This window comes from Panthera leo, chromosome C1, assembly GCF_018350215.1.
Source record: "Panthera leo isolate Ple1 chromosome C1, P.leo_Ple1_pat1.1, whole genome shotgun sequence".
Taxonomy (NCBI): Eukaryota; Metazoa; Chordata; class Mammalia; order Carnivora; family Felidae; genus Panthera; species Panthera leo.
In genome coordinates, this window is record NC_056686.1 from 19,767,287 (window position 1) to 19,794,486 (window position 27,200).

Here is a 27,200-nt window from a genome sequence, read left to right on the forward strand (position 1 = left end):
GCCGCTGCAGCCTGGCGGGCGCCCGCGAGGGCGCGAGTGCACTCCGATCACTTGCCTTCTCTTCGGCTCCACCCGCCCCCTGCATATCGCGCGCGCGCGTGTCTGTGTGTGTGTGTGTGTGTGTGTGTGTGTGTGTGTGCGTGCGTGTGTGCGAGGGACAGTTCCTCCAAGCGCCCAGGACCCCTTTAGCCTGGAGAGAAGATCCCGCGGGGCCGTGAGATCTGCCCACCTCACCCCACACACCTAGGACCCGTACCGGGAACTGTCGGAGCTTCCACTATCAGAGCAGATGGGCAGGGCTGAGGTGCCAGATGTCTGGGATTCTCCAAGAGAAGAGGGTCATGGGAACCCCACTTCTCCTTGACGTCTCCCAGTGTCCTACCCCAAGAGCTCCCGCGTCTCCGCTGCTGACCCTGGCAGGATTACCCCTCTTGACCCTTGGCAGTTGTGGAATGTGGGGTGACACCGCCCGTCTAGGGCTGAAACTTGGTTTTCTTTGCCCCGAGGCTAGGGCCAGAGGACACCTGTATCCCCTACCCCAGGCTGTGAAGAGAGTGGGGAAAACCCCTTAGACCTTGTGAAGATTATTCCTGGAGTCAGGGAGGACCTCAGTGCCTGCCTCCTTTCTTGGGAGCCCTTGCTTAGGAAGGGCTGGGCCCCTGGGGCATTTGGCCTCTATCACCTAACCTCTACCAGAAGCAGCTCCTGCCCTCCTCTGAGGATTCTGTGGTGCCAGGCCCTGGGATGCAGAAGGCCAGTGCTTCCTGTGCCCATTGACCCTCAGGGTCAAGGTCAAGACCCTGAACCAGCAGATGGAGAAAACTTTCCCCTCAGCCTCATGCTGGGAAGGAGGCAGGCGACACTCCTTTTCCAGAGGGGATGTGGGGGGTATACTGGGAGGGTGTGAAGACCTCAGTGAGCCCAGGAGCCAAGGTGATTTTCTCCTGGCTTTGGTCCCTAGCCCCTGCCTAGCTCCACTCCTCTGCCTTCTCTTACCTGGGGCAACCACCAGGTACCCTGCCTCTCAGGGCCACAGGTTGTGATCAGACTGAGGACCCCAGGTCCCCAGCACCCCAGGTGTGCTACCCCTTTAAAGGGACGGTCATGGCTGACACTGGCTATTGGAGGGTGGGCGCGGCAGGATTAGGTAACCAACCTGAAGGTGCAATTTGGAGTAAATTGCTCTGGGATCCCTGCCATGGGGTTTTTACAGGCCCTGCACGACTCTCGGAGGTTCTCTCGCTGACTCACCCTCTGAGGTGAGGAAAACTGCCCTCTGCAGTACCCCCCCCCCCCACCCTGCAGCCCTGGGGTATAAGGGCCAGGTTGGGGGGGGGCGCTCCGAGGTGGATTCCTTTGCCCTGGCATGCCCCTGAGACTTAGGCCTCCCTAGAGGAAGGTAGGCCGGGAAGGACTTAACCCAAGGACTTACCTTGGGTTATACTAGTAGGAAGACAGACACCCAGGAGCTTGATTCCCAGCGCAGGGCACTACTTCCTGCTTCCCTTTGGGGAATCCTGGGGCAGGGGCCAGCTTAACCAGGATTAAACAGGAAACTCAACTCAGTTTTGAGTACTACTGTACCTGAGCTCTGTGAGAGGCGAAGCCTGGTTTGCTTCCTAGGATTGGGGGGTGGGGGGGGGGTCATGATTTCTCAGAGTTTCACCTTGGGAAGACTGTGTGACCCTCAGTCGGTCCTTAGCTTCTCTGCACCTCTGTTCCTCCAGTGGCCAGGGCTGGGTTCTAGCTTCATGCTTCCTGGGCCTGAGAGGTGCAGAGCCCTGGGCGCTGCTGCCTCTTCTCCCCCTCCCCCACTCCATGGAAGTGCCAGGCGACTGGGTGTTATTGTTTGGGTAATAGGAGCCATGGGGCAGCCAGGGCACCGGTTGGACTGTTCTCACTGGAGAACAGGGCCTCGCTGTTCTTAGCCAGGTGACATGTAAGCGATATAGTAGCCTGACCTACAGGTACAGACGCTGCCACCAGCTCCCGGCCAGGAATGAGGCAGGCAAGGGGCCGGTGGGGGCATTTGGCCGAGGCTTGGGATCTAGACTGCCCTGTCCTCCCCATGACGCTGCCGAAAATGGGCTGCTGGGAGGCAGGGCCTGGCCCAGGTGGAAGTGTGGGTGAGGATTCTGCCTGGGCCTTCCCTGGCCCCGCTGAAAGCAGTAACCTTGTGTTTAGGCCCAGCCCTGCTGTGCACAGAGCTTCCGTGTATGCCACCTACCCTGCTTCACTTATGTCACCTCATTAAAATAAAATAATTCTTGAAACAACTTCTCAAAGTAGGGATTATTGCCGGGCCTGGCTGGCTCAGTCAGTAGAGCATGCGACTCTTGATCTCAGGGTTGTGAGTTCAAGCCTCGTGTTAGGTGAAGAGCCTCTTAAAAAAAAAAAAAAAAAAAAAAAAAAAAAGGGATTATTACCCCCGTTTTCATATGGAACAGCTAAACTCGGAGAAGAACTTGCCTGTGAATTAATGCAGAGACAGACTGGGAACCCAGATCTCTCACTGTCTTCCACCAAGTTTTTTTGGGTGGGGGTGGAGGTGGGGGTGGCAAAGTTGGGGAAGGGCTGGGATCACACTGGCCCAGGTGGAAGGTACTCCAGAAGAGGCTCCGGATGTTGGCAGACTCTCCATGTCCCGCAGGGCCTCTGTCCAGCCTTTTCAGAGGGCTGGTGGTGCCAGCCAGCCCTGGCACCTGGCCCCCAGCCTCCAGCAGCGTGCAGGGCTGCCAGTGCTGGGCTCTGAACCCAGCTCCTGGGGCTGCTTCCTGCCTGTGGGGCACGTGCTGTCTGTGTCCATCTGCTGCCCGGCCTCTCCAGACGCTGCCCTGGGCCCCTCTTCTCAAGGCAGAGCTGCTTGGGTGGGAAGGAAGGATGCCTTTTGGAATCCATCTCTGAGTTCTGGGGAGGGGGCACAGTGGTCTGGGGGCCTTAGAGCACGCCTATGAGCAGTGCTCTCTGAGGAAGAGCAGGGAGAGTGGGAGAGGTCAGAGAACCCTTCCTATACCAGATGCTTTAGACAAGGTCTTTCATTAGTATACTGCAAGGTCAAGATCATTGTCCCCTTTCATTCATTTACTCATTCATTCAGCAAATATTTATTGAGTACTGTCACGTGACAAGTTCTATGCTAAGCAACAGTGCGGCTGTGAACAAGACAGACCTGGCTTCGTAATACAGATGAGAAAACTGAGGGTCAGAGAAGTGATATGACAGACCCAAGGTCAGAGTGTGTGGCTGGCAGAGCTGGCTGGCAGTATGTCTTCGTTGCTGCAGAACTGTGTTCTCTCCACCGTCTGTGCAGTAGTAAGGCCAGAGAGGCACTTGGACCCTGCCTTCTCAGGACCCTGGCTCTGGGGGGGGATACTCACCTGTGGTCTCTTTGCACTCCCAGTCCTTTCTCCAGGGCTGCCTATCCCCTTCTAGAAGACTTGTGCATCAGCTGTTACAGGCATGGGGTTCCATGAGGATGACACCCAGGCCAGAGACCCTGGGGCTGGAGGCAGCCAAACAGGGCCTGTGGGGTTCCTTGAATCATGCAGGATACTGCTCAGTAAGCCCACACTTCTGGGTACATCCATGACCTCATCACACCCCTCATTGGGGATTTAGGCTTGCAGCCATGTGACTTTGGGTTTTGGCCCCATGTCTGTCACATGCTAGCCGAGGGACCTCATGTAAGTCCCTTAACTCTCTGAGCTTCATCTGAAAAATAGGAGTAATAGACCCTGCTCTGGCCTTCTTGCTCTCTTTACTGAGCCGAGCTTTCATTTGACAAACCATGCTCTGGACCCTGAGCTGGGTGCTAGGGAGGTAATGATGGATAAGCTATGCTTCTTCCTGAGTTAACCTATGGCTTGCTCGGTACTGTGGGGCCCAGAGGAGGGAGGAAAGGACTTGAGGCTTTGTGAACAGAGAAGAGGACATTGGAAGTGAGTCCCGAAAGAAGACCAGGAATTTGCCAAAGGGACAAGACAGGAAGGGTTTTCTTGGTATTAGGAGCCACCATGAAGATAGCTTGGGGATATGAAACAAGCTGGTCTTCTGAAGGTCCCAGGTCATTCAGTTAAGCTCAAGAAGAGGGCCCAGTAATAATAATGGCTATTGTTTGTGAACCAGTTATGTGTCAGGTGTAGACATTTATAGGCATTATTTTGTTTGCTTCTTATAGCCACCCAGTGAGATACATTACTTTTATCCCCATTTCACAGATGAGGAAACTGAAGCCCTGAGAAATGAAATAACCTCAGGGTCATGCAGCAGTAGAAGCCAGAATTTGAACTCAGAAGGTCAGGTTCTAGAACCCACATACTAATCACCTGTGTTGAGCAGTTGGGATGATGGCCTTGGATGTCATGCCAAGAAGCTGGGTCTTTATTCTATAGACAGTGAGAAGTCATGGAAGGGTTTGGGGCCTGGTACATAGAAGGTTCTCAATAAGGAGTGAATCACCAAGAGAGTTGATTGCTCAAGTGCAAGGGTCACAGTTGAGTTTTAGGAAGGATAGGGGTTTGGAATGGGGAAGGCAGGGGGCTGGTGTGCATGTAGGCTGTTGTGACCATCTGTGGATTCCACATTTCCATAATTGTGGAATTATGTCAAGAGTCTAGAATGCTGGGTGAAATGGAACTCAATATATAAATGTACCGTGCACCCCACCCCTCCTCCCTGGCCCTGATCAACCCAGCCCTCTCCCCAGGTCGCTGAGAGAGGACAGCATGTATATGTATGTGTGTGTGGAGGGGCCTGCAGAACAGTGGTCCCTGGGGAGGACTGGGGGCATTAAAGAGGCTCATGGGGGCAGGATGTCCTGGGAGCGGCAGGGAGGAGCTGCTCCAGGAGCAGGGAGATTATGTAATGGGCAGAGCACAGCTGTGCCTGCTTCTGCCAAGCAAAGCCACAGCTGCCCTGTGGACCCAGCCCCTGGCTCCAAAGTCCTGACCTGCCCTAGGCTGGGTCTTGCTACCGGTAGGAGCCTCTGTCTGCCTCACCACACTTCTGCTTGCCAAGAGGGGTGGGGACAGCTCCTTTCTGCTTCCCAAGGCCTGGTTACTCACCTCATATCACACAGGAAAGGGATGGGCTGGGTTTGGTGTACCCCTGAGGGCGAAGTCTAGGGGATGGAGAAAGCAGGACTACCTAGAGAATGGCCCATTGCCTGCCTCTCTACAGGTAGTTCCCCCGCTGGGGTGTGGGCTCCTTTTCAGCAGACCTTTTTTTTTTTTTTGAGCACCTCCTGGGTGTCAGAGACCAGATTTTGAATCCCCACTTACCAGTTATGAGACCTTAGGTGCCATCATACGCCCCTCTGAACCTCAGTTTCTTCTTCTGCCAAATGGGGCCGGGGCCTACCTACCAGATCATGAGGATTTAACGGTACCACAGGTGTGAGGCAGCGAGCCCAGGGCCTGGCATGTGGCAGGGGCTTAGAAGAGAGCAGCTGTTAGCACCAAGTCCTAATCTCTGTCCTCCCAGGACTCCCCGTTTATTAGAAAGGGCGAGCCTATGTGTAAATAGTCCCTGCAGCGTGACACATGGTACAGTGAAGGGACGCAGGGGCACAGTGGGGCAGCAGCAATTCTGCCTGGCAAAGACAGGGAAGGGGTCCCAGAGTGGGGCAAGGACAGGGTAGCCACCATCTCCAGGCTGGACTTTCCCAGACTTTGTCCCCTTACATCCCTGCAGCAATTCTGGGAGGTGGGTATGACTATCCCCATGTTACAGGTCAGGGGACTGAGGCCTCTTGCTGTTGGTTATTTGGTACAGAATCACGCAGTTTGTCTCCGGCAGAGCTGGGAGCCACACACGTCCTTTCCTTCTCACTGGGGGGAGATGACATTTAAGCTCAGTCTTCAAAGATGAAGGGTTTGCTAGGCTGAGAGCACAAGGGAGGGAGGATTGGGAAATGCTGGTGAGGGACTGGCCCAGGAGGGCACTTTGATACCTATGCCCTTACAGTGAAAATGGAGGTAGAGGGCCCCTGCCTACATGGCCTCCCTAGCTACTGGGGGCAGCCATGGGCATGGGTTCTGGCAGGGTCTGTTTTCGCTCTGTCCCACACTGGTAAGTCCTGGTAATGTTTCCCTATCTCCCTTTTCTTTTCCAGAATGGACAGACCTCGGGGGAAGAAGCTGGACTGCAGCCATCCAAGGTGAGGATCAAGGCAGGCACCCTGAGCAAGGGACCATTTGCATGGCTTTGGAGGAGGAGGGAGGCCTGCCCAGCTCAGCCTTCCTCTCTGGTCCCACGGAATCCTCGAGGTGACCCTGTGCACAGAGATCACTTGTTCCAACCTTCCTATTTCTGTCTTTCTTTTTTTTTAAGACTTTATTTTTTTAAGTAATCTCACACCCACCGTGTGGCTTGAACTTACAATTTCAAGATTAAGAGTCACATGCTCTACCGACTGAGCCAGCCAGGTGCCCCTCAACCTTCCTATTTCTTAGGTGAGGGGACTGCGGCCCAGACAGGGTCAGGAGCAGAACCCAGGCTAGAACTCTGGCTTCTCATTACTCAGGCCACTTCCTTGGTTTATTCACTCACAGAAGTAAGGAAAGGGCTGAAGGGGTGATGGGAGAGGCTCAGATCAGCTGGGCTTTCATGCAGGCCTGGAATCATCTGGGTATATGGTGCTGGTGCATGAAGGAAGGGAATCTGGTGGCCTCTCATGTCTAACCAGGGCCCAGTGCCTGGCCTGTGGCCCATCGGCCATTTCTCTGGGTTCCCATCTCCCAGCCCTAGGCTGGTTCCCTCACCCCTACTATCTTTGCTTCCCTGGGCACCTCCCTTTAGCCCTTCAACCCCTGTTCCTGGTTTTGTGTGTTGACAAAAGCACCAGGGGCTGGGTGACAGTTGTGTGACCTTGGGTGAGTCCTTTGTGCTTTCTGGGCTGGGCTTTCTCATCTCTGTGCTCAGTTTTCAGGAGCTGTGAGTTTCCAGAACTACTGGCTGGGGTAGGGGTGCTTAGGAAGTTGCTTGGGCAGGACAGAGGATGGGTTCTGGCAGTAGAGCAGACCGTTCAAGTCCTGGTTCCACCCTCACCATTTGGCCAGAGGTCTTCTCCCTTCTGAGTCTCCATTTCCTGTGTAAATTTCCAATCTGTAAATTGGGGATAATGGTATCTACCTCACAAGAGTGATGGGAAGGACAGATGAGGTAGTAACTGCCTGGCACACTGACTTCAGCACCAGCAGTGTGAGCACTCAGCTTCAGTTCCCTCCAGTGGCCACACCCTCTACATCTGGGTTGGCCTGGGCGCTACACCTGCCATAAACTTGACCTTTGAAATAGACTCAGGGCTGGTCCTGATGTTTGTCTTATCTCATCCTCCTAAGATAAGGGAGCTGAGCTTCCCAGGATAGGGCAAGGTAAGATCAGTAGGCTTCTTCCCCCTCCTCTGATGGTTACTGTGGCCACCTTGGCCACCAGAGGCCAGACCAAGTGGTAGGGGACTGGGTCCCTTGGTTTGCCTCGGCCCCACGTCTGGAGAATCTCCTCCCACAAAGTAGCGCTTGCTAGTTGCTTAGTAACAAAATAAAGGGGTTCAAAGAAGAACCAGGATGTTCAGATCTTGGGGCTTAAGTTCTGGGGGTTGCAGAAGAGCTTGCAGCTTTGGGGGAGCAGGGGGTAAGTACAGCTTCTCACCTCAGGAGCTAGAGGGACTTGTTGGGAAAGAGTGAGAGCTTGCCCCGCCAGGTAACCTACATTTGATCCCAAGCCTATGACCCTTGCTCTCTGGCAGAAGACCCTGGGATGGGAAGAGAGACAAGGCTGGAGATGGATAGGCAAGGAGAGCTTTGAATGCCACTTTAAGGGATAGAAAGAGCTTAACCCATACCAGGAGCTTTGCGTTTAGTTTTTACAACACCCCTGATACAGAAATCGTTACCGTCCCCATTTTACAGATGAGAAAATTGAGGCCCAAGGTCACATAGCTGGTGAGCAATGGAGTCAGGTCTTGCTTGACCACAGAGCTCACACTTCTCCCAGCCCAGAGAACGCTGCGTGCTGAAGAGGGGGCATATCGGATCCCTGTGATCCCAGGTTCCACCATTTCCAGGCATCTGCTTCATCTATCTTTTCTGTTGCCCCTAGAACCTCACAGTATCCCCATTGCCCACTTCTGGGCTCCACACACCAGGGGGCGCTCAGCCCGTGGTCAGGACCTCATCGCTTTGTGCAGTGGAATGAAGGGGCAGCAGGCCAGTTTATCCTTTGCTTCATCAGACTTTTGGTGCACCTTGCAGCAGCACTAGGGGACCCTGAAATGAGGTCAATACCCCCAGCCCCAGGGAGGTTGCAGACTTAGGGAGAGGGTGGAGACAGGAAAGCTGTATGGTGGGCACTGTGATGGGGAAGAACATGACTGTAGGCACAGAGAATCTCCATTCTGTGCCAGGCCCCATTTTGGGCACTTTCCAGGTACCCACATTTCTCCCGGTGACATGGTAAGATGAGTACGTCCTGGGGAGCCCAGCCAGGGGCATCTGCGCTCAGGGCTGAGCATGGACCACATGGATGGTCACTGCTGTGTGTGGCAGAGGAAGGAGAGTTTCGGTGGGCTGTAGGGCACCAGGCCACCTTCTCTGCAGAACTGGCACTTGGCTGGGCCTCGAAAAGCAGGATTCGGCAGCTCCAGAGAGAATTGGGCCTTCCAGGCAGAGAGGAGACAAGAAGAGGCACTTGGGAGTCAGGCGTTCTGAAGTCAGAATCCTGCCCCTCTTTCTTGTTTGCTGCAGAACTTGGGCAAGTGATTTGCCCTTCTGAGGGTCAGGTGCTTTTCCTGTAAGAGAAGAATAGGGTCCACCCCTCAGGGCCACCTGGAGGAGGGAATGTGACATGGCATAAATTAATCCCACAAAGTTTGGTGTGATTGTTTTTTTCCTTAAAGATTTTATTTTTAAGTAATCTCTACACCCAGTGTGGGGCTCTCACTCACAACCCCGAGATCAAGAGTTGCCCGCTGCACCAACTGAGCCAGCCAGGCCCCCCAAGTTTGGCGTAATGCGTGTTTATTTTATTTATTTTAGGCAGAAAGGGGGATTGGGGTTTTCGCAGCCATAGTATAGACAGCAGCCTAGGGCAAGAGCTCCCAGATCCCTTCCGCGCCCTTGCGCACCTGGTGCCCTCAGGCACACTGGGGCTCCGCTCACCCTCCCTCCCTCCATGACAGTGGACCAGGCATCCCAGGCCCCCTCCCCCGGCTATCTCCGGAGCTGGACCCCTTTGAAGCGCCTGCAGGTCTATTTTGAGAGCTGAGCATTTCCCCCCTCCCCTCCTCTCTTCCTGTTTATGAAACCCTGATCCATCCCGGATCCCTCATGCTACCCTGGCCGGAGCACAAGCAGGATGTGACTGTGGACTTCGGGGAGCCTTGGAAGCCTCAGGTGTTGGGGGGGAACTTCCCTTGGACTGGCCAGGGTAAGCTAGCCCACCCTCCCAGGTCCTGGAACCACGTGGCTGGGCTGTGTCCCTTCGGACTGCCCAAGGGAACTCTGCAGCAGGAAGACTGCCCATCTTATCAAGGGAGAAGTCCTGTTTACAACATCCCTTTGTCTCTGTGGCCCGCTTTATTTGCAACAGCCTTCCGAGGGTTGAACATTTAGTTTTAACCTCTGCTTTACAGAGGGGGAGACTGAGGCTCAGACAGGGAAGTGAATTTGCCTGGTAGCACTCAGCTAATGAGTGGACAGTTCTTAACTTCCTACCCTGTACTCCTGGCCTCAGCCTCTTCATGCTGGTCCCTCTCTACATGGAGTGTCTTTTTTTCCTCTTTTCTGCCTGGCCAACTCCTATTCATTCTCAGGGTTTAGCTGGACCGCCCTCTCTGTGGAAGGTACTTTTGGACCTCACCCTAGGCAGATAGTTACTGCCTCTGGGCACCTACAGCACCTCCACTGCAGCCTGAGAGTTGTGTTTTGTTATATATTTTCAAGAGCTGCTTGAGAACAAGGCTTGAGTCTGTGCCCCTCCTCTGATTGGCTTCCTGGCTTGGGGACCAAGCAGGAGCCCAGTATCTGTGAGCGATGCCCAAAGGGGAAATAGGCTCGCAGGGAGGGTGATAATGAAACGCTTGAGTGTAGGCTTCAGTCCCCCTTTCTAGCTATGTGGCCTTGGGCAAGTCACTTTCTGAGTCCAGTTTTCGCATCTCTGGAATGGGGTGACAGTATCTGCCTCGGAGCTAAGGCACAGGGCCTGGCAGAACCCATACCGGTAGAGGCTGAAGGAAAGGATGACTCTGGTGCAGTATTTGCTCAGTTTGTAAGGAGCACAGTTCTTGTCACTCATGCCAGGCCTGGCCCAGTGCAGCAAGGCCACCTGGGAACTGTGGCCCCCTCCTCACCTCCCCAGAGGCCTGCTAGGAGACATAGCCAGAACTATCTGTCCTCCCAGAGGGGGTGGGCCTGGGAGGCCCTGCCTATACTGCCAGCCGGGGAAGGGGCTGTGGGTGTCCGTTACAGCCAGGATTGGCAGCTGGGCTCCAGCTGGTGGAGGGAGGCCTGGGGTGGGGACCCTAGGGACCAGGGATCAGGCCAGGGGGCTCTGGGCTTCTCTCCCAGCTGCCCTGTGGGAGGAAGTAGATAAGAGGAAGTATCTATAGGGGGGAATGGGGCAGGGACCAAGGGATGTGGTCTGGTGCCTGTCCTCCCCCACTCCTGCCACCAGAGGCCTCACAGCCCCAGCACATACCCTTCAGCGAAGGCAGCTCTGAGACTGTTTCCTTCCTGTTGCCCCTTCCTGTACCCTGCTGGCCACAGAGTCTTCCTTTGCTTCTGAGGGATTTGAGGGTTGGTGGGGGGCCCAACTGGCTCTGGCCCAGAGCACTTTGGGGCTCCCAGGGCCGTCCCATCCTCCAGACCCCTGCCTGCAGAAGCTGGGTACAGCGAGCTGTCTGTCTAAGGAGACGTCTTTCACAACCCGCGGCAGGCCGTCATCAGGCTGTCGTTGGAGCCCCTTTGAGGACTGGAAGGGGAAGTCCGTGTGTACGTGGGAGCGTGTGTTTCCACATGTCTGTGGAAATGGTTTCCGATCATCAGCCTGTTTATATTTGTGGGCGTGCCAGTTCCTGTGGGTGTACTGGTGGGACTGGTGCGGCCAGGCCACGTGGAAGGGGGCTGGGCCTGGTCAACCCCTGCCCTACTGCTACCTGCTCCTTCTCTCAGACTTCTGTGAGGTCCTTGCTAGGCCCTTTTGCCCCCCCCCACCCCACCCCCACCCCCCCCCCACCCCCCGCCCATCCCAGGGCCCTGGACTGGCGGGCTTCTGCAAGGCAGGGCTGGGGGCGGTGCTGCCTGTGCTGTGGGCTGCCATTTTGGGTGGGCCCAGCCATAGGAAGGTCACTATGGGGGGAAGAAGCTCCTGCACTCTGAGCTGGGGCATTCAGAGTCTGTGGCCTTGCTGACTTCTGCCGCACATTCTCTCAAAGGGATGTTTGCAGGTGCTGGGATGCCCAATGTGTCACTGCCTCATTGCTTTGTGACTTTTATCTGTGTTCTAGTCTCCCCTCCTTAGGATCAGAGGAGTCGAGGAAGGATTTATCCCTGGGCCCCCCCGGAGTCATGGGCTTGGGGTCTACAATGTCCCCTCCTCAGCAGGGGAGCCTGACCCATCTTCTGTCCCTCCTCCCTGCAGAGGGGGAAGTGAGAAGGAGGGGGTCAGGGACCCTGCCTTCTGGGCCGGGAAGGCTGAAAAAGCAGAAGTAGACGAGTAACAGGGCCCTCTGGCCACCGGCTTGAGCCCCACCATGCAGACCCCGGCAGATTTCCCCAGGGTTGAGAGAGACTCACTCCCCTGTCCCAGAAAGGTGAGCAGAGGGTTGGCCTGCCTCCAGCAGCGTCTGTCACCATGACCCTGGGCAAAGAATGGGTTTGGGAGTGGCTTTGTCCCCTGGGGTTTCCGGGTGACTGCTTCTGTCCCGAGGGAGTGTTCTCGGAGGCAGACAGGCAAGTGGAGGCTCAAACCTCAGGGCGGGGTGGGCAAGGGTTGCTGTGTGGCTTTGGCTCACCTCAGCCCCTCTCTGAGCCCGGCTTTCTGCCTGTCCCACACAGGGTGATACTCAGGGGCCTGATTAGCATGCAGCTTCTTAGAGCTGCAGCTTTTGTGACTGTTCAAGGTCCCCTGAAGATGGGGCTGTGTCTGTCAGGGTCTAGACCTAGAATGGGAGGTCCCTGGACCCACCCCAGTACTGAGGGAGGGGGTGGGCTTGGATGGGCAGGGCATGGCTCTGACTGACTTACCTGCCCACCCTTTCCTGGCCACTTGAGGCCCGCTGACCCCAGGCCAGGCAGTAACTGGAGGAAGGATTTGAGTTTAAGCCTGCTCTGCCACTGGTTCACTTTCAGCCTGGGTGAGTCACTGTCCTCTGGGCCTCGGTTTCCTGTTTCTGAAATGGGGATAACAGCTTTTGGGAAATTTGGATCAGAGTCAAAGCCATCAGATTGCATTCAGGAGATGTTCCTCTCAGTCCACTATCTTAGTCCAGGGCCCTGGCATAGGAAGAGACCTCAGAGGTGTGTCTGCCACAAATGCTGGACTGTCCCCCCCCCCCCCCCAGCACTGGGTGTTTGCAGGTGATGTCTCTGCACCTCTTTTCCAACCCCCTGGCAGACCAGCAAGAACCCAGAGCTCTGCCATTGAGTCCAGGGTCTGACTGTCTGCATGTCTTTCCTGCCTGTGTGTATGGCTTGGGTATCTGTCAGTCTACTTGGGCCTCACTGTCTCTTTCTGCCACCCAGCTGCTTCTGTTCCTGTTTCTGTCTCCATTTGATGAGTGCCTATCTTCACCTGTTGGGTACATCTCACATGTCGGGTGCCTGTTGGGTTGTGTCCCCTTCTGTCTCTGCCTGTTGAGTACGTGTCCCATCTGTCTCCACCTGTTGGATGCAAGCCCCCATCTGCCTCTGCCTGTTGGGTCCCCATCTGTCTCTGCCTGTTGAGTTTGTATCCCCTTCTGTCCCTGCCTGTTGGATATGTGTCCCCATGCACCTCTGCTTGTTAAATATGAGTTCCCTCCTGCCTCTGCTTATGGGGTACTTGTTGGATATGTATTCTTCCTGCCTCCCCTTGCTGGACATGTATCCCTATCCATCCCTGATTTGTGGGCATGCGTCTCTGCCTGTTAGATGCCCATCTTCATCTGTCTTTACCTATTGATGCCTGCCTCTGCCTGTTGGGTGACCCTCTTTATCTGCCTCTACATGTTGGGTGTCTGTCTTTGCCTGTTGGGTACCTGTCTACCCCTCAGCAGCTGGGTTGGCCTGGGGCTTTCCCTTTGGGACCCACAAGGAGGGTTGGGGGGAAGGGCCTGAGGGCAGCCCTCAGGCAGTGGGGAGGGGGGAAAAGAGAGGAAGGGAACGTGGTGAGATTGTAGGCCTGGAGCTGGGAAACCACAGGCCCTGAGTGATTGGCGGCCCTGAGCAGGGCCCAGCCCCCGCCCTCACCCTGCACATCCGCCTTGGGCCTGGCCACCTCCGAGGCAGCCCCTGACGCTGCCTGCTCCTGCCATGGTGCCTCGGCCCTGCCGGGCGAATGGAGCAGGATCCCAAGCCGCCCCGCTTGCGGCTCTGGGCCCTGCTCCCCTGGCTGCCCAGGAAGCAGCGGCCCAGGATCAGCCAAACCTCTCTGCCTGCCCCTGGCCCTGGCTCTGGCCCCAGGCAGGACTCGGTGAGTGTGCCCAGATGTCTGGTCTTGGCCTGGCTATGGCCCTTGGAGCAGGTGCCTGGGCAGCCAGTTTGGCCTCAGTTGGCTGTGGACTCTCCAAGCCCAGGCCTGGCCCTGCTGGATGACTGGACCCTGCCCAGGTTTGCTTCCTAGGGAAGTGAGGAGGCACTTCGGGGCTCTAGAGCAATACCAGCAGATTGGAGGGAGGGCAGAAGGGTCCTAGAACAGCTAAGACCGGGCAAGGGGTTTTTAGTAGACTTCTATGACGGAAGTTTCTATGGGTGGATCGTGGAGTCTCTAGGCCTCTGCTCCTTTCTACCCCAGACTGGCACTTGGGTTGGCCGGGGGAGCCTCTGGTGACTTTTGGGTCCCTGTGCATCTCAGCCCTGTCCCTCTGGCCAGAAGGGTCCTGTCATCCATTCTGACCAGGAACAAAAGCCCAGCTCTACCTCCCCAGTCTGAGCACAAACTCTACTTCCTATTGTGGCAGAACCAAAACCTTTGCAGCAGGGGAGGGGAGCCCCACAGGGAGGGCCTGCGCAGAGCTTTGGGCCTCAGCCAGAGCCTGGGGTTGGCTCCACCTGGCTGTGCCTGGGCATCCCTTTGGGCCTCTCCAGGCCAGCACAGCTGGAGCAAGAGGAGCAGTGCCTCACCTGACTCAGCACCTTGGTAGTTTGACCCTCCCCGGCCCTTGAGGCCCTTTTGGTATTGATGAGCCAGGAGGCTGGCCCCTTCAGCATAGCTGTCTGGTGCTGCTGGCAGGGCCCTGTCTGCTGAGGTCTAGTGGGAGCGGGCTTGGATGGGGACCATTCCCCCGGCCGGCCCGGATGAAACCCACCATGCCCACCAGCTCTATCCCTCTATCAGGATGAGGGCATCCTCAAGGAGATCTCCATCACGCACCACGTCAAGGCTGGCTCTGAGAAGGCCGACCCATCCCATTTTGAGCTGCTCAAGGTTCTGGGCCAGGGATCCTTTGGCAAAGTGAGTTCTGAGCCCACAACTGGGAGGGCAACACTGATCATGTCAGAGGTGGGGATGAGGGGTCACCCTGGGGCTCAGGATCTGAGGGCAAGGGTTGCTGGGTCTGAGGGGGGGACAGGAGGTCACCTTGGCACCCAGGGAGGGCAAAAGGTCAACCTGGGACTCGGGGACGTCAGAGGTCAGCCTGTGCCCTGGAGGATGGAAGCTGATGGGCTGGGCCCCCCTCCCCAGCTTCTCCTCTGCTTTTTCCCCACTGCTTTCTCAGGTCTTCCTGGTGCGGAAGATCACCCGACCTGACAGTGGGCACCTGTATGCCATGAAGGTACTAAAGAAGGCAACGCTGAAAGGTGAGTGGAGGTCCCCTCCCCATGCAGAGCCCAGACTGGGCCCCAGATTGTGGGAGACAGCCCAGCTCTCAAGGTGTTGGGTCTGACAGAGAAGGCAGTTCTATCTCTGGGAGTACCTGGTCTGAAGGTAGAGAAACAGGCCTGTCCTCAGCCACCCCTTACTCCCTATCCCACCCCATTGCAAAGACGGGGTCCCTTTCGAAGAAAAGACTTCTGGGGAATAACCGCATCCTTCCCCTCTCCCACCCCCAAGCCAGCCACCAATTACCATAGCTGAAGGTGAATGTCTAGAAGGAGGCAGGGGGTGAGTGCAGTATGTTTGTGGCAGGGGCCTTCACACCCCTGATACTCAGGTTACTTGGGCAGAGTTGCTTCATGAGGGAGACCTCTCAGGGTGGAGAAAGGTGTTGGGGAAGAGGCAGGGAGTCCAGGCAAGCAGCTAGGGCAGGCAGGAGAGAGTGAGTTGAGGCAGGGCCACAGAGATGGACAGCAGGGAGGTTCAGAAGGGAGCCCAAGGCCAGATCTAGAATTCCACGGCTCACAAAGTGTATTGCTGTGGTTGGTAGTGGACTCTGGGCTGGCAGTGACCCTGACCAGGTGGAGTAGGCCCTGGCTGAGGGGAGGGAGGGAGGATCAGAAGTGTTGGCCTTAGGGACTTTAGGGGTCATGTGGCCCATAAAGTGCTGTCTGTGTGGTACTTTGGTTTGGTGCCCTAAGGCCAGGCTGGTAGGGGTAGAAGTCATTCCCCAGCAGGGGTGATGGGAGCCATGAGGGAAAAGGATGAAGGACTTGGTCGCTGCTGTGAAGGTCCCCAGGCTGGGGCGGGAGTGGCTGTGTCGACCCTGCAGCGTGGTGCACTTGGTGCTGTGAGTGAGAAGCCCAGGGGAGAGTGGGTTGCAGCCTCACAGAAGGAGTAGCCATTTGAGCTGTGCCTTGAGAAGGATCAGTTAGGAGTTCTCCAGAATGAAAATAGTAGAGGGAGGGTTCCCCGGGAAGGAGGAGCTGTTGGCCCGAGCAAAAGTGTAAAAACTGTAAGGTATATTTGGCCAACAGCGGCAGGAATAGTTAACTCCAGCATGGTCCATGCCACACCTGGTAAGGGAAACGAAAAAATTAAAATCGAAGGCAAAAAGTGCTCTGAAGGAGCAAAGCACAAGCCCTGCAGGAGAGAGGGCCCTAATTTAGCTTGGCAGTTTAAGGAAGACTTCCTGGAGGAGATGAGGCCTAAGCTGAGTCAAAGAAGAACCTGCTGGTGATCAGAATGCCTAGGGACTTTCATTCGTTAAAAAAAAAAAAAAAAAGAGTATGTGGGGGTGTCTGCTCAGACACACGAGTCTGATTTTTAGCCCCAATGACTCTGCCTAACTAGCTCCCAAGTGACTGTTCTCTCCATCCCCCCAGAATGGAACTAGGGATTTTTGTGCCAAGTGAGGAAGGGTCTGGTAAAGGCATCCCAGGGGGAGCCTCAGGGGCAGAGGCTAAGGGCACACAGGACAAAACAGGTTGCTGAGATTGGCTGGATTGGATGGCCCTTGATGGGGGCTGGGGGGAGAGAGAGGGCGAGAGGGATGGGCAGGGGGCTAAGGGCCCAGCCCTGAGTACTGCCATGTAATGTGAGGAACTCGTGGAAAAGAAGAGCCCTTCTCAGACAGGGCTTGGGGCTGACTCTTTAGGGGGAGGGGCTAGACTCCTAGTGACTGTCTTTCTCTTCTGGCCAGTGCGTGACCGTGTTCGGACCAAGATGGAGAGAGACATCCTAGCTGATGTAAACCACCCGTTTGTGGTGAAGCTCCACTATGGTGAGACCGCAGTCCACTCGAGTTCGCAGCCTACTTGAGTTCGCACCCTGCCTGCCAGCCTTTGCCTTTGCCTGTGGGCCACTGCCTTCCCCGTATGTTGCCCCCACCCCCAGCAGGCCAAGGGAGCTTAGAGTAAAGGGGCAGGGCCCAGGACCCAGCTGGCTCCACCATCGCCTTTTCCCCTCTCCCCAGCCTTCCAGACTGAGGGAAAGCTCTATCTTATTCTGGACTTCCTGCGAGGCGGGGACCTCTTCACACGGCTCTCTAAAGAGGTGAGCTAACACCCCACTGCCCCGGGGCCCCGAGATGGAGCTGGAGGGACAACGAGGCATCCCATCCCAGAGCCCTGTAAACAACCTGTCTGGTGTGGCTTGGACCTGGGACCACCCAGGCCTGCCTAGCAGTCCCTGGCCCAGGAACTGATACCCAGTGTCACGCTGGGACAGAGCGTACAGCTTGGCAAAGCCTTCGTTCCTCCCAAGATGGGTGAGGAGGATCAGGCCCTGGGTCTCCTTGATTCCCAGGAGCTAAGGGATCTTTCATCTCTCTGCCTCCATTCTTCTAAGGCTGCCCTGGGCAGGGCTGTGAAGATGGGCAGAAGCTTAAATCCACCCAGAAAGCTAAATATTTTAACATTATGTCCCATGTGTTAATCAAAAGGATTTTAACTGACATAAAAGAATTCGAGCCAGATATAAAAATGGGACCATTAATACAAGTCAAACTTCGAAAGAGAAACAAACTTTAAAAGAAAAAAATTTTTTAAATTTTTTTTAATGTTTATTTATTTTTGCGAGAGAGAGACAGAGTGCAAGCGGGAAGGGACAGAGAGAGATGGAGACACAGACTCTGAAGCAGGCTCCAGGCTCTGAGCTGTCAGCACAGAGAGCCTGACGTGGGGCTCGAACTCACAAACTGAGATCATGACCTGAGCCAAAGTCAGACGCTCAACCCACTGAGCAACCCAGGCACCCCTAAAAAATTTTTAAATGTTATTTTAATGTTTGAATAGGCAATACACTCACATGATTGAAAAGAAAAATGTCGGGGCGCCTGGGTGGCTCAGTTGGTTGAGCGTCCGGCTTCGGCTCAGGTCATGATCTCGAGGTCTGTGAGTTCGAGCCCCACATCAGGCTCTGTGCTGACAGCTCAGAGCCTGGAGCCTGTTTCGGATTCTGTGTCTCCCTCTTTCTCTGACCCTCCTCTGTTCATGCTCTCTCTCTCTCTGTCTCAAAAATAAATAAAATGTTAAAAAAAAAAGAAAAGAAAAATGTCATTGAGAAATCTTCCTCCAACCCCAGTCCCTCTACCCGCCATAGGTAAACACTTTTACTGATTTCTTGTTTAAGCGCCCCATGTTTCTTTGGTAATACAACCCATTCTGATACATGTTCTGAATTCCAACCCCCATTTCCTTACATAAAAAGTACTAATCTATGTATCTGTTCTATATCTTGCCTTATTCAAGATAGCAGATCATGGAGATGGATCCATATCAGAACATGGAAGTTTCCTTGTTCTAGTTTATGGCTGCATAGCACTCCATTACACATGGGAGAGATGGTTTATCCCAGTCTTCTGCCCAACCCTTTTGCTATTTCCAAGCCACGCCACAATGAGTGACTCATATGTTAATCATGTCATACCTCAAACCTCTTTACATATTGTTTTAATTTTTATTTATTTTTTCATTGTTTTAACGTTTATTTTTAAAGAGAGACAGAGTGCGAGTGGGGGAGGGGCAGAGAGAGAGAGGGAGACCCAGAATCTGAAGCAGCTTCCGGGCTCTGAGCTGTCAGCACAGAGCCTGACGCGGGGCTTGAACCCACGAACCGCGAGACCATGACCTGAACTGAAGTCGGGCACTTAACCGACTGAGCCACCCAGGTGCCCCTCGTACCCCTTTATACAGAGCATGGTGTATGGCCCTGGGGTGTCTAAGGGTCCTCCCCGAGGTGGGCCGCCGAGACCAAGAAGCTGCTGACTGCAGTACCTGAGCTCCTGAGGAAGAGGCAGTCACAGCTGGCGTCCCCTCCCGCCTGTCGTAGGTTATGTTCACAGAGGAGGATGTGAAGTTTTACCTGGCTGAGCTAGCTTTGGGCCTCGACCACCTGCACAGCCTGGGCATCATTTACAGAGACCTCAAACCTGAAAAGTGAGTGAAGCCCCAGCTCTGCCCCAGCCTCCCTAGCCAGGGCAGAGGTAGGCCTTGGGGTCTCTCCTGACAGGGGTGGGTGTAACTCTCCCCAACAAAGTCTCCCTGTGTGTGGCCGCCCCGTGGATAGGTGGGTGGGACGGGTGGTGGTGGCAGCAGGGCCCTCTTAGGGGTCTGCCTAATTACCAGTGTCCGTTAAAAGGGCTGGAAACCTCCTTGCAGGTACGTTGCCTACATTTTTTTTTTTTTTTTTTTTTTGCTAATCCAGTGCGATGTCTGAGATGCCACCACTAAAGGTCATTCTTTGTTTGATACGGTCCTCTCTAGAATTTTCCTGAATATCTAAACATCCTCAAATGGTAACTTGACAGCCAGGGGCAGGTGCTGGGCTGAAATGAGATCTGACTTTAGAGTTAGGCAGACCTGAATTCAAATCTTGTCTCCGTCACCTTTTAGCTCTGTGACCGTGGGGTGTTGCTTGACTTCCCTGAGCTTTAGTTTCCTCGTTGTTAAAATAGGGCCATAATAGTACCTACCTCATCCAGTTGTTCCGAGGATTAGCAAAGAACACAGGCCACACATCTGCATGGCACCACCACCACCCTGCTCCACCTGCCATTCACCGGATGGATCTGGGTGGATCGCCTTCTCTGGGCTGGGCCCAACCCCCACGGCCCCCTTGGTGTCACCAGAACCCAAGGGGCCACAGCTGAGGGGCCCCAACTCCCATCTCTCCATTACAGCATCCTTCTGGATGAGGAGGGCCACATCAAACTCACCGGTGAGTAGAAGGCACCTGCCCCCTCAATTCCCAGGGGAGGTCAGGATGGGCTCTTGATGGGCCTGGGCTGAGCGCTAGGGGATCCATTCTTCCCGAGAGGCTGTGCCAGGTACTCGGAAGTGGTCAAAACCCCAGACCCTAGACTTGGGATGGCGTGGGTGTGAACCCCAGCCCCATGGGAGTGGTGCCCTCAGGCCTGTGGGCAGGGGGCTTTGGGTGTGCAGGGGTTGGCAGGGAGGAAGGCAAGGGGGGGGGGTTCCTAAAGATGTGTCCTCTTGCCCTCCTTGCCACAGACTTTGGCCTGAGCAAGGAGGCCATTGACCATGAGAAGAAAGCCTATTCCTTCTGCGGGACTGTGGAGTACATGGCCCCCGAGGTCGTCAACCGCCAGGGCCACACCCACAGTGCAGACTGGTGGTCCTATGGGGTGTTGATGGTGAGTGGCCAGACAGGGGAAAAGCATTCAGCCCATGCCTCAGGCCTCAGTTTTCTCATCTGAACAGTGAGGGGGTTGATAGTCTCTAAGACTTCCTCCTGTCTTCTCCCAGCCAAGCTGCCTCAACGTCCACCCAGCTGCAGTTTCCTTCCTTAGGAAGATTCCAGGCTTGGCCCCACCTGGGCTGCCCCCGCCCCAGGACTGGGCCTCTCCTCAGCCTCAGGCCCCTAGTGCTGCTTTCGGTGTTCTGATTGACAAAGGAACCAGAGACAGTCACAATTCTCGATCCAGGTGGTCCTGCCACAGGCCAGCAGGAATCCTGGGAGTGAAGCTGAGTGGTTTGGGTGGGAGGAGGTCGGGGACATGGGAGATGGAGACCAGAGCCTAACAGACCCTTGTCTTGTACAGTTTGAGATGCTGACGGGCTCCCTGCCCTTCCAGGGGAAGGACCGGAAAGAGACCATGACACTGATTCTAAAGTAAGCACCAGCCCTGTCCTGACACCTCAGGGTCTCCCCTGATGTCTGGCCCCAGTTTGGGGGCCAGAATAATATCCTGTACCTGCCTCAGATTTCCCCATCAATGAGACCCTCCTCTGAGCTAAGCATTATGCTTTCTGGGGCCCCCTTTTCATCCATCAGGGCCTGTGGGTGGGGAATCCCTGAAGTCTTTGGGAGGTGAGTTAGTGGATGGTTTGTCTGGATTGAGCTGGAAATTAGACCTGGACAGAGCGGGGAGGGGAGATGGGCCTCTGGGGCGGGCTCAGCCCTGATGAGACCTGGGGGCTGTTTTAGGGCGAAGCTAGGCATGCCCCAGTTTCTGAGCACGGAAGCCCAGAGCCTCCTGCGGGCCCTGTTCAAGCGGAATCCTGCCAACCGTCTCGGTAAGCAGCTCCAGCTTGGGAGGGGAGCGGGGTACAGCTGCAGCCTAGGCCACAGCGTCACATCTGGGGCTGAAAGGGGCCGTTGTCCTTTGTGTGGGCAGACAATGCCGCCGGCCACCCTGCTTTCTGGCTCCATGTGTGGTGTTTGGGGCGGGGGGGTGACCTGTGTATAGGGGGAAGGCAGGAACTGAGTCATCCCTACTCCCCCTGGGGACAAGGACAGAGGCCCCCACACAGGTCCGCCAAGGCTGCTGGCACAAGAGAAGGCATGAGCTCAGGAGTCAGAAGGCTCAGGTCCCAATCCTGTCCCCATGGCAGGTCCTCACCGCCCTGCACACAGTGGTTCCTCCATAAATATTTGTTGAGTGAGTGCCATTTATGAGCTAAGTGACCCAAGGCAGTTGACTTCACCTCCCGGAGCTCTGGGTCCTCGTCTCCACGGGAGATGATGATCCAGATCCCTCTTGACTGAATGAAGTTGCATGAACATGCCTGGCATGTAGTAGCTTTTCAGTATGTCTTGGCCCCTTGGATCCTGGGTTCATCTGGACCATGACCAGCTTTGTAAGGTCCCAGTTCAGGTCCCTGGGGTCGAATGGAGTGAGAGTCTGCCTGGTGGCTGAGAAGGGCAATGGGATGGATAAAAGCAATGGAGATGAGGCCTGGGTTGAGAGGGAGATGGGAGTCCCCTGCAGATGTCAGAATAAGTCTGATTTCTGTTCTCTGTGGCCTTGGACAAGTTGCCTGACCTCTCTGGGCCTTTCTTCTTCCATGAGTACATTTGGAGCTTGATCATAACGGTCTCCAGAAAGTGGAAAACGCTGAGTGGGCAATAGGCCTCTGGGGTGACGGCTGGGTGGCTTTGGGGCGGGGAGAGCCTATCGTCCCCCCTGCTCCCAGTAGACAGCTGCAGCCGCTGGTCCCAGACCACGGTGAGGTCACTCAGCAGACAGGGTGGGTGTCTGGGAGTTGGACCATCCAGGGGCAGACCCCTCATCTGGGCTCTTTCAGGCTCCGGCCCTGATGGGGCAGAGGAAATCAAGCGGCATATCTTCTACTCTACCATTGACTGGAATGTGAGTGTGTCTGTCCACCCCACAGCCTCAGTCAGGGCTTCACCGGTGGTGGGAGGGGGCTTCCTCCGATGTGGAGCAGAGGGTGACAGCATGGCCTTGGAAGCAAGGGCTGGCCTCCCCCGGGCAAGCAATTATGCCCCCGTCTGTACAGCCTGCATAGGCAGGGCTAGTTACCTTCTCCTGCCTGAGGCTCCTGGTGGGTTGTTGGGGATGGGCCATGGTGACCGGAGTGGCCACCTCACCTTGCAGAAGCTGTACCGTCGCGAGATCAAGCCACCCTTCAAGCCAGCCGTGGCACAACCTGATGACACCTTCTACTTTGACACTGAATTCACGTCCCGCACACCCAAGGGTATGTCGGTTGTCTGGCTTGTCTTGGGCTGGCACAGGAGGGAAGCAGGGAGTCAGGGGCCCCTTGGGATGTAGGGTGGTCAGGGACTCTGGCAGGCCCAGGTGTGTGGGCAGACTGAAGGGTGGGTCTCTGACTCTTTGTCCCCATCTCATTCTGCCTGACTCTCCCACTCCAGGGCTCTATGGGCCTCTTTGTACGTGAGTGAGGGGGTGGGGGGAGTGGGTGGTTAAGGCCACAATAGAAAAGTCAGGCCCCCTGCCCCAGGCATCTTCCAGCCCACTGGGAAGACCAAACACATCGGGCTCACACTCACGTCAGGGCTAAAGAATCTGACCCAGCAAAAACATGAGGTGGAGACAGTCTGTCAGAGCAGAGGTGACAGCGCCCACAGGTCAGGGGCAAGTGTGGGAAACGCCTTTGGCTGCTCTGATCACTGGACCTCAGTGTGTTCATCTAGAACATGGGCTCGGTCACAGACCCACTCGGTCCCTGGGGTTATTGCAAGAAGCCAAGGAGGGGGCTTCTGGGAGGGAGTTTGGTAAATCCCAATATCCTGGTCAGATATCGGGGGTTAGTGTTAGTTCTGGAAGGCTTCCCGGATGGATGGGTTTTAGCAGAGGGGCTGCTCTTCTCACTGCGGGTTGCACAGCTCTGCTGACAGGGAGCTTAGCACTTCGCAAGCAGTTGGTCTCATCTTTATTCGCTTACCGGATCAGTACATACCACCTTCCTACTGTGTGCCCCTGATCAGCCATGAGGGGATTGCCCCGCCTCCTATGGCCTAGACTGTGGTCGGGGGAGAGGTGTGAAAACTCTACTGGGCGGTGTGGCAAGTGCAGCTTCATAGGGGTGAGGAGTTGGAGGAGCAGGCTCAGGCAAGGCTTCTCAGAGGAGGGTGTGCCAGCTGAATCGTGAAGGACAGACAAACAGTAGAGTATCTGGTCAGAGGGAACAGCATGTGCGGTGGCTCAGGGTCTCCTTTAAGGATCTGGGAAGTCTGGCGTGGCTGAGCTGTAGAGTAGGAAGAGAGGAGGCTAAGATCATAAGGACCTCAGTCACCAGGCTGAGAAGTTGGGCTTTTGGGCTTTCTTCTGGGGCAGAGAGGAGCACTTGAAGGGTTCTGGCAGGGGGTAGATTTGCAGCTGGGACCATCCCTCCCGCTGCCTGGGCAGAAGATGGACCTGAAGGGGCAGACCCGAGGCAGTGAAGCAAGGGGGAAGCTTCCAGAAAGGGATGAAGTGTCTTGGCCTGGGCCGAATGCCCATCGTGGGGTGTCTTTTATGTTTCTTGTGTGTCAGGCCTGGGCTGGTCTAAACGCACACGAACAGATGGCCTAATTGAGGTCTGGCACGAGAGGCCTGCCCAAGCCCTCTCCACAGCCCTGGTCTCCCTTTTCTGGGCTGCCTCGGAGTCAAGGGCACCTTCTCAGGGTCACATCCCCCTCCCACCCCTGCAGACTCCCCAGGCATCCCTCCCAGCGCTGGCGCCCATCAGCTGTTCCGTGGCTTCAGCTTCGTGGCCACTGGCCTGATGGAGGATGATGGCAAGCCTCGGCCCACGCAGGCACCCCTGCACTCCGTGGTACAGGTGAGGGGGCAGAAGACTGCTACTCCGTTGTCTTTTCTACCCAGAAGCCACAAAGGCAGAGAACACAGGCTCTAGAGTTCAACCTTTGATTGCCACAGTGTAGCCCATTGGACCTCCAAACCTCCTTGGGCCCCACTTTTTCCGTTTGTAAAACAGGGATGGCAACATGGATGTAACAGATTTCCTAGCACAGAGCCAGGGACGCTGTGGAGCCTGGATAAATAAATGCAAGGCGGTGCCCAGGGTGGTGGTGCTGTGGGGTGGCTGTCAGATCCCTGACGGGGACGGGTGGCAGAGGGCTCGTGTGTCCTCACACTTGTCCCCCATTAATACACTTTCCGTGGGAGATTTAGAATTCAGAGGCATGAGGGTAGACTCTGGAGCCCATTGTCCAAGGTAAGGGACTTTGGGTGAGACACTTACCTTCCCAGTGCCTCAGTTTCTTCATCTGTAAATGGGGGTGATGATAGAACTTTTCTCCATAGGTTGTTGCATGTGTAAAATTAAGGTGACTGTGTAATTTATTCTACAACTGGGACATCTTTGTCTGGGACAAATATTAAACCAGACCGGATACAAGGACAACAGGCGTAAACCAGGGCTGTCATATGGCGTGTGGTCACCTGCCGTAAAGTGCTGAGAGCAGTGCCTGCCGCACATAAGCACCACAGAAGCATTTGCTGTTGTTAATGTCTCAGAACTTTAAGACACGTCATGACGTGGGCTGTGACGCCCCAGAAGGGGGGAGGCAACTCGTCTAAGTTCACAGGATGTGGCAGAGCCGGGACCCAGCTCAGGGCTCCCGTGTCTCTCAGGCCTACCCAGCTTTCTCAGAGCCACAGACCCCTCGATGCGTGTGTTGCGTTTCTGTTGACCACAGTGCGGGAGCCAGTGAGTGTGCCCGTATAGAGTAGAAAATTGAGGCCCAGAAGCCAAGGCCTTGGGTACTGGGGGACGAGCCCTGCATTCTAGAGCAGAGGGCCAGCCCCACCTGTTGGTCTTCTGCAGCAACTCCATGGGAAGAACCTGGTTTTTAGCGATGGCTACGTGGTAAAGGAGACGATCGGTGTGGGGTCCTACTCCGTGTGCAAGCGCTGTGTCCATAAGGCCACCAATATGGAGTATGCTGTCAAGGTGGGCCTCTCGACCACGTCTCGGCCTAGGCTGCTGGGCCAGAGGGAGGCCACTGTAGCCTCAGACCTTCGGTGGGAGTCGGGGGATGGGTTGGTGCCCTAGACTCTGTGGGTGGGTGGAAGGCATGTGGCTAAGACCCCCAAGCCCTGCAGTGTGGGCTCCGTGGCAGGGAGGGACTCTGGAGACTGTCCCCCTGATATCTCCCATGTACCCCCTTTCCTCAGGTCATCGACAAGAGCAAGCGGGATCCCTCAGAAGAGATTGAGATTCTTCTGCGGTATGGGCAGCACCCCAACATCATCACTCTGAAAGATGTGAGTGGGGGTCCTTGAGACTGAGATGGGGGCTGGGAACTTGACTCCGGGATCTGTCTCAGGACTGTCATTCCTTTGATTTCTGATTTTCCTCTGCTCCTGGGAGCGAAGGATCTCTGTGCCTCGGGTCTGGCGATGCCCCAAGGCCGTCCACTTCAGACTCAGGCATCCTCTGACAGCTTCCCCGACCCTCGGGGGACCAGTGCCAATCTCCTCCCGTCTAGGGGTGGGACAGAGGCCCAGATAGGTGAAGGCCCCGCCAGGACCACAGAAGCACAGAGCAGAACCCACGTCCAAGGCTCATGTTATTCTTTCCTGGCCCAGTGAACCGGTAACTGAGGGGCCCCGGCCTGGCACGGAGGGGAGGGACCTGACGGTGAGGTCTCTGGCAGGTGTATGATGATGGCAAACATGTGTACCTGGTGACAGAGCTGATGCGGGGCGGGGAGCTTCTGGACAAGATCCTGCGGCAGAAATTCTTCTCAGAGCGGGAGGCCAGCTTTGTCCTACACACCATCAGCAAGACCGTGGAGTACCTGCACTCCCAGGGGGTAAGTCTGGGGTAGGGGGCGCCCGGTGGGGATGGCGGGCCGCCAGGGGTCATACCAGCAGTAGAGTGCACGAACCGTGGGCTGGCCCAGGCAGTAGCGGTCTTCAAGCAGCCAGACCATCCCTAGGGAGACTAGGGATGGTGGGTGGGTGAGCAGACGGATACGAGGAAGGGAAACGGCGAGAGATGAGGCCGGATTGTGACACGGAGTGTCTACACCGTGCTTACTGTATGCCCTGCACCGTGCCAACTTGTTTCCTTACGTTACCTCGATTGATTTTCACATCAACCCTACGAGGTAGGTGCTGTTATGGGCCCCCCCCCCCGCCTTTACAGGCAAGAAGACCAAGGCTCAGAGATGTGAGGTCACTTGCCCAAGGTCACACTGAGGGATGTGGTTGGGGAGCTGCAGACAGGGAGTGGGTTTTTGAGCTGGGAAGCAGCAGGGTCAGCAGGGAGGTGAATCTGGTTGTGGGTTCAGCTGCCGGGACAGAGGGAGTGAATGCAGGAGTAAATGTTGCTGGAGACACAGCAGGTGCTACAGAAGAGGTATTTGTCCAAATGAGAGGACGTGGCCTTTATCATTGCCTGGGATGGAGATGGAAAATTTCCTGATGGTGTATAGAAGCTGGAAACAGAGTTAGCATGAGTTTCTCCCTGGACGAGATGATGTTTTGGGGCGCTTCCAGTCAGACGGTTGTGGGGGTTAAGAATCCAGGCTCTGGAATCCGACTGGCTGTGTCCAAGTTCTGTGTATATGGTTGGGAAGGGCTCTCGCCTCTGAGCTGTTTCCTCGTCTGCACACTCGGGAACGAGGGAGCTGCTACCTCGCAGGGTGGATTGGGTTGAAGCAAGGCGCCGCTCCGGGAGGGCACTGTGGGCCGGGGCAGCCCCGTGGGAAATGGTGCACAAACTTCAAGGGAAATAGGGCCAGATCATTGCTGTGCCTTTTTTTTTTTTTTTTTTTTTAATGTTTATTTATTTTTGAGAGAGAGAGAGAGCATGAGCAGGGGAGGGGCAGAGAGGGAGAGAGAGGGAGACACAGAATCCGAAGCCGGCTCCAGGCTCTGAGCGGTCAGCACAGAGCCCGACGAGGGGTTCGAACCTACGAACCGTGAGATCATGACCTGAGCCAAA

General features: G+C 55.7%; 1 protein-coding gene and 1 long non-coding RNA gene across 8 annotated transcripts in view; one reads left to right on the top strand and one right to left on the bottom strand.

The window, feature by feature from the left end:
• Positions 1 to 27,200, top strand: part of RPS6KA1 (ribosomal protein S6 kinase A1) — a 53,647-nt gene that overhangs the window by 14,511 nt on the left and 11,936 nt on the right. For 2 of the 7 annotated variants that reach the window (XM_042949161.1, XM_042949160.1), the window contains exons 2-17: positions 6,113 to 6,157; positions 14,533 to 14,649; positions 14,915 to 14,996; positions 16,715 to 16,795; positions 16,988 to 17,067; positions 18,844 to 18,950; positions 19,694 to 19,731; positions 20,025 to 20,167; positions 20,576 to 20,646; positions 20,962 to 21,050; positions 22,062 to 22,126; positions 22,376 to 22,478; positions 23,935 to 24,065; positions 25,074 to 25,199; positions 25,424 to 25,513; positions 25,906 to 26,064. In XM_042949161.1, coding sequence (XP_042805095.1) covers positions 6,113 to 6,157; positions 14,533 to 14,649; positions 14,915 to 14,996; positions 16,715 to 16,795; positions 16,988 to 17,067; positions 18,844 to 18,950; positions 19,694 to 19,731; positions 20,025 to 20,167; positions 20,576 to 20,646; positions 20,962 to 21,050; positions 22,062 to 22,126; positions 22,376 to 22,478; positions 23,935 to 24,065; positions 25,074 to 25,199; positions 25,424 to 25,513; positions 25,906 to 26,064 — 1,527 coding nt within the window. Of the gene's footprint in view, positions 1 to 6,112; positions 6,158 to 11,286; positions 11,810 to 12,269; positions 12,353 to 13,357; positions 13,669 to 14,515; positions 14,650 to 14,914; positions 14,997 to 16,714; positions 16,796 to 16,987; positions 17,068 to 18,843; positions 18,951 to 19,693; positions 19,732 to 20,024; positions 20,168 to 20,575; positions 20,647 to 20,961; positions 21,051 to 22,061; positions 22,127 to 22,375; positions 22,479 to 23,934; positions 24,066 to 25,073; positions 25,200 to 25,423; positions 25,514 to 25,905; positions 26,065 to 27,200 lie in introns of those variants that run through there. The other 5 variants (XM_042949164.1, XM_042949162.1, XM_042949159.1 and 2 more) reach the window with 5 other exon arrangements.
• Positions 7,798 to 11,162, bottom strand: LOC122226254. The gene is made up of 2 exons (XR_006205532.1): positions 10,696 to 11,162; positions 7,798 to 8,825 (listed from the first exon to the last, which is right to left on the bottom strand). It is a non-coding gene; the product is annotated as an uncharacterized LOC122226254 (long non-coding RNA).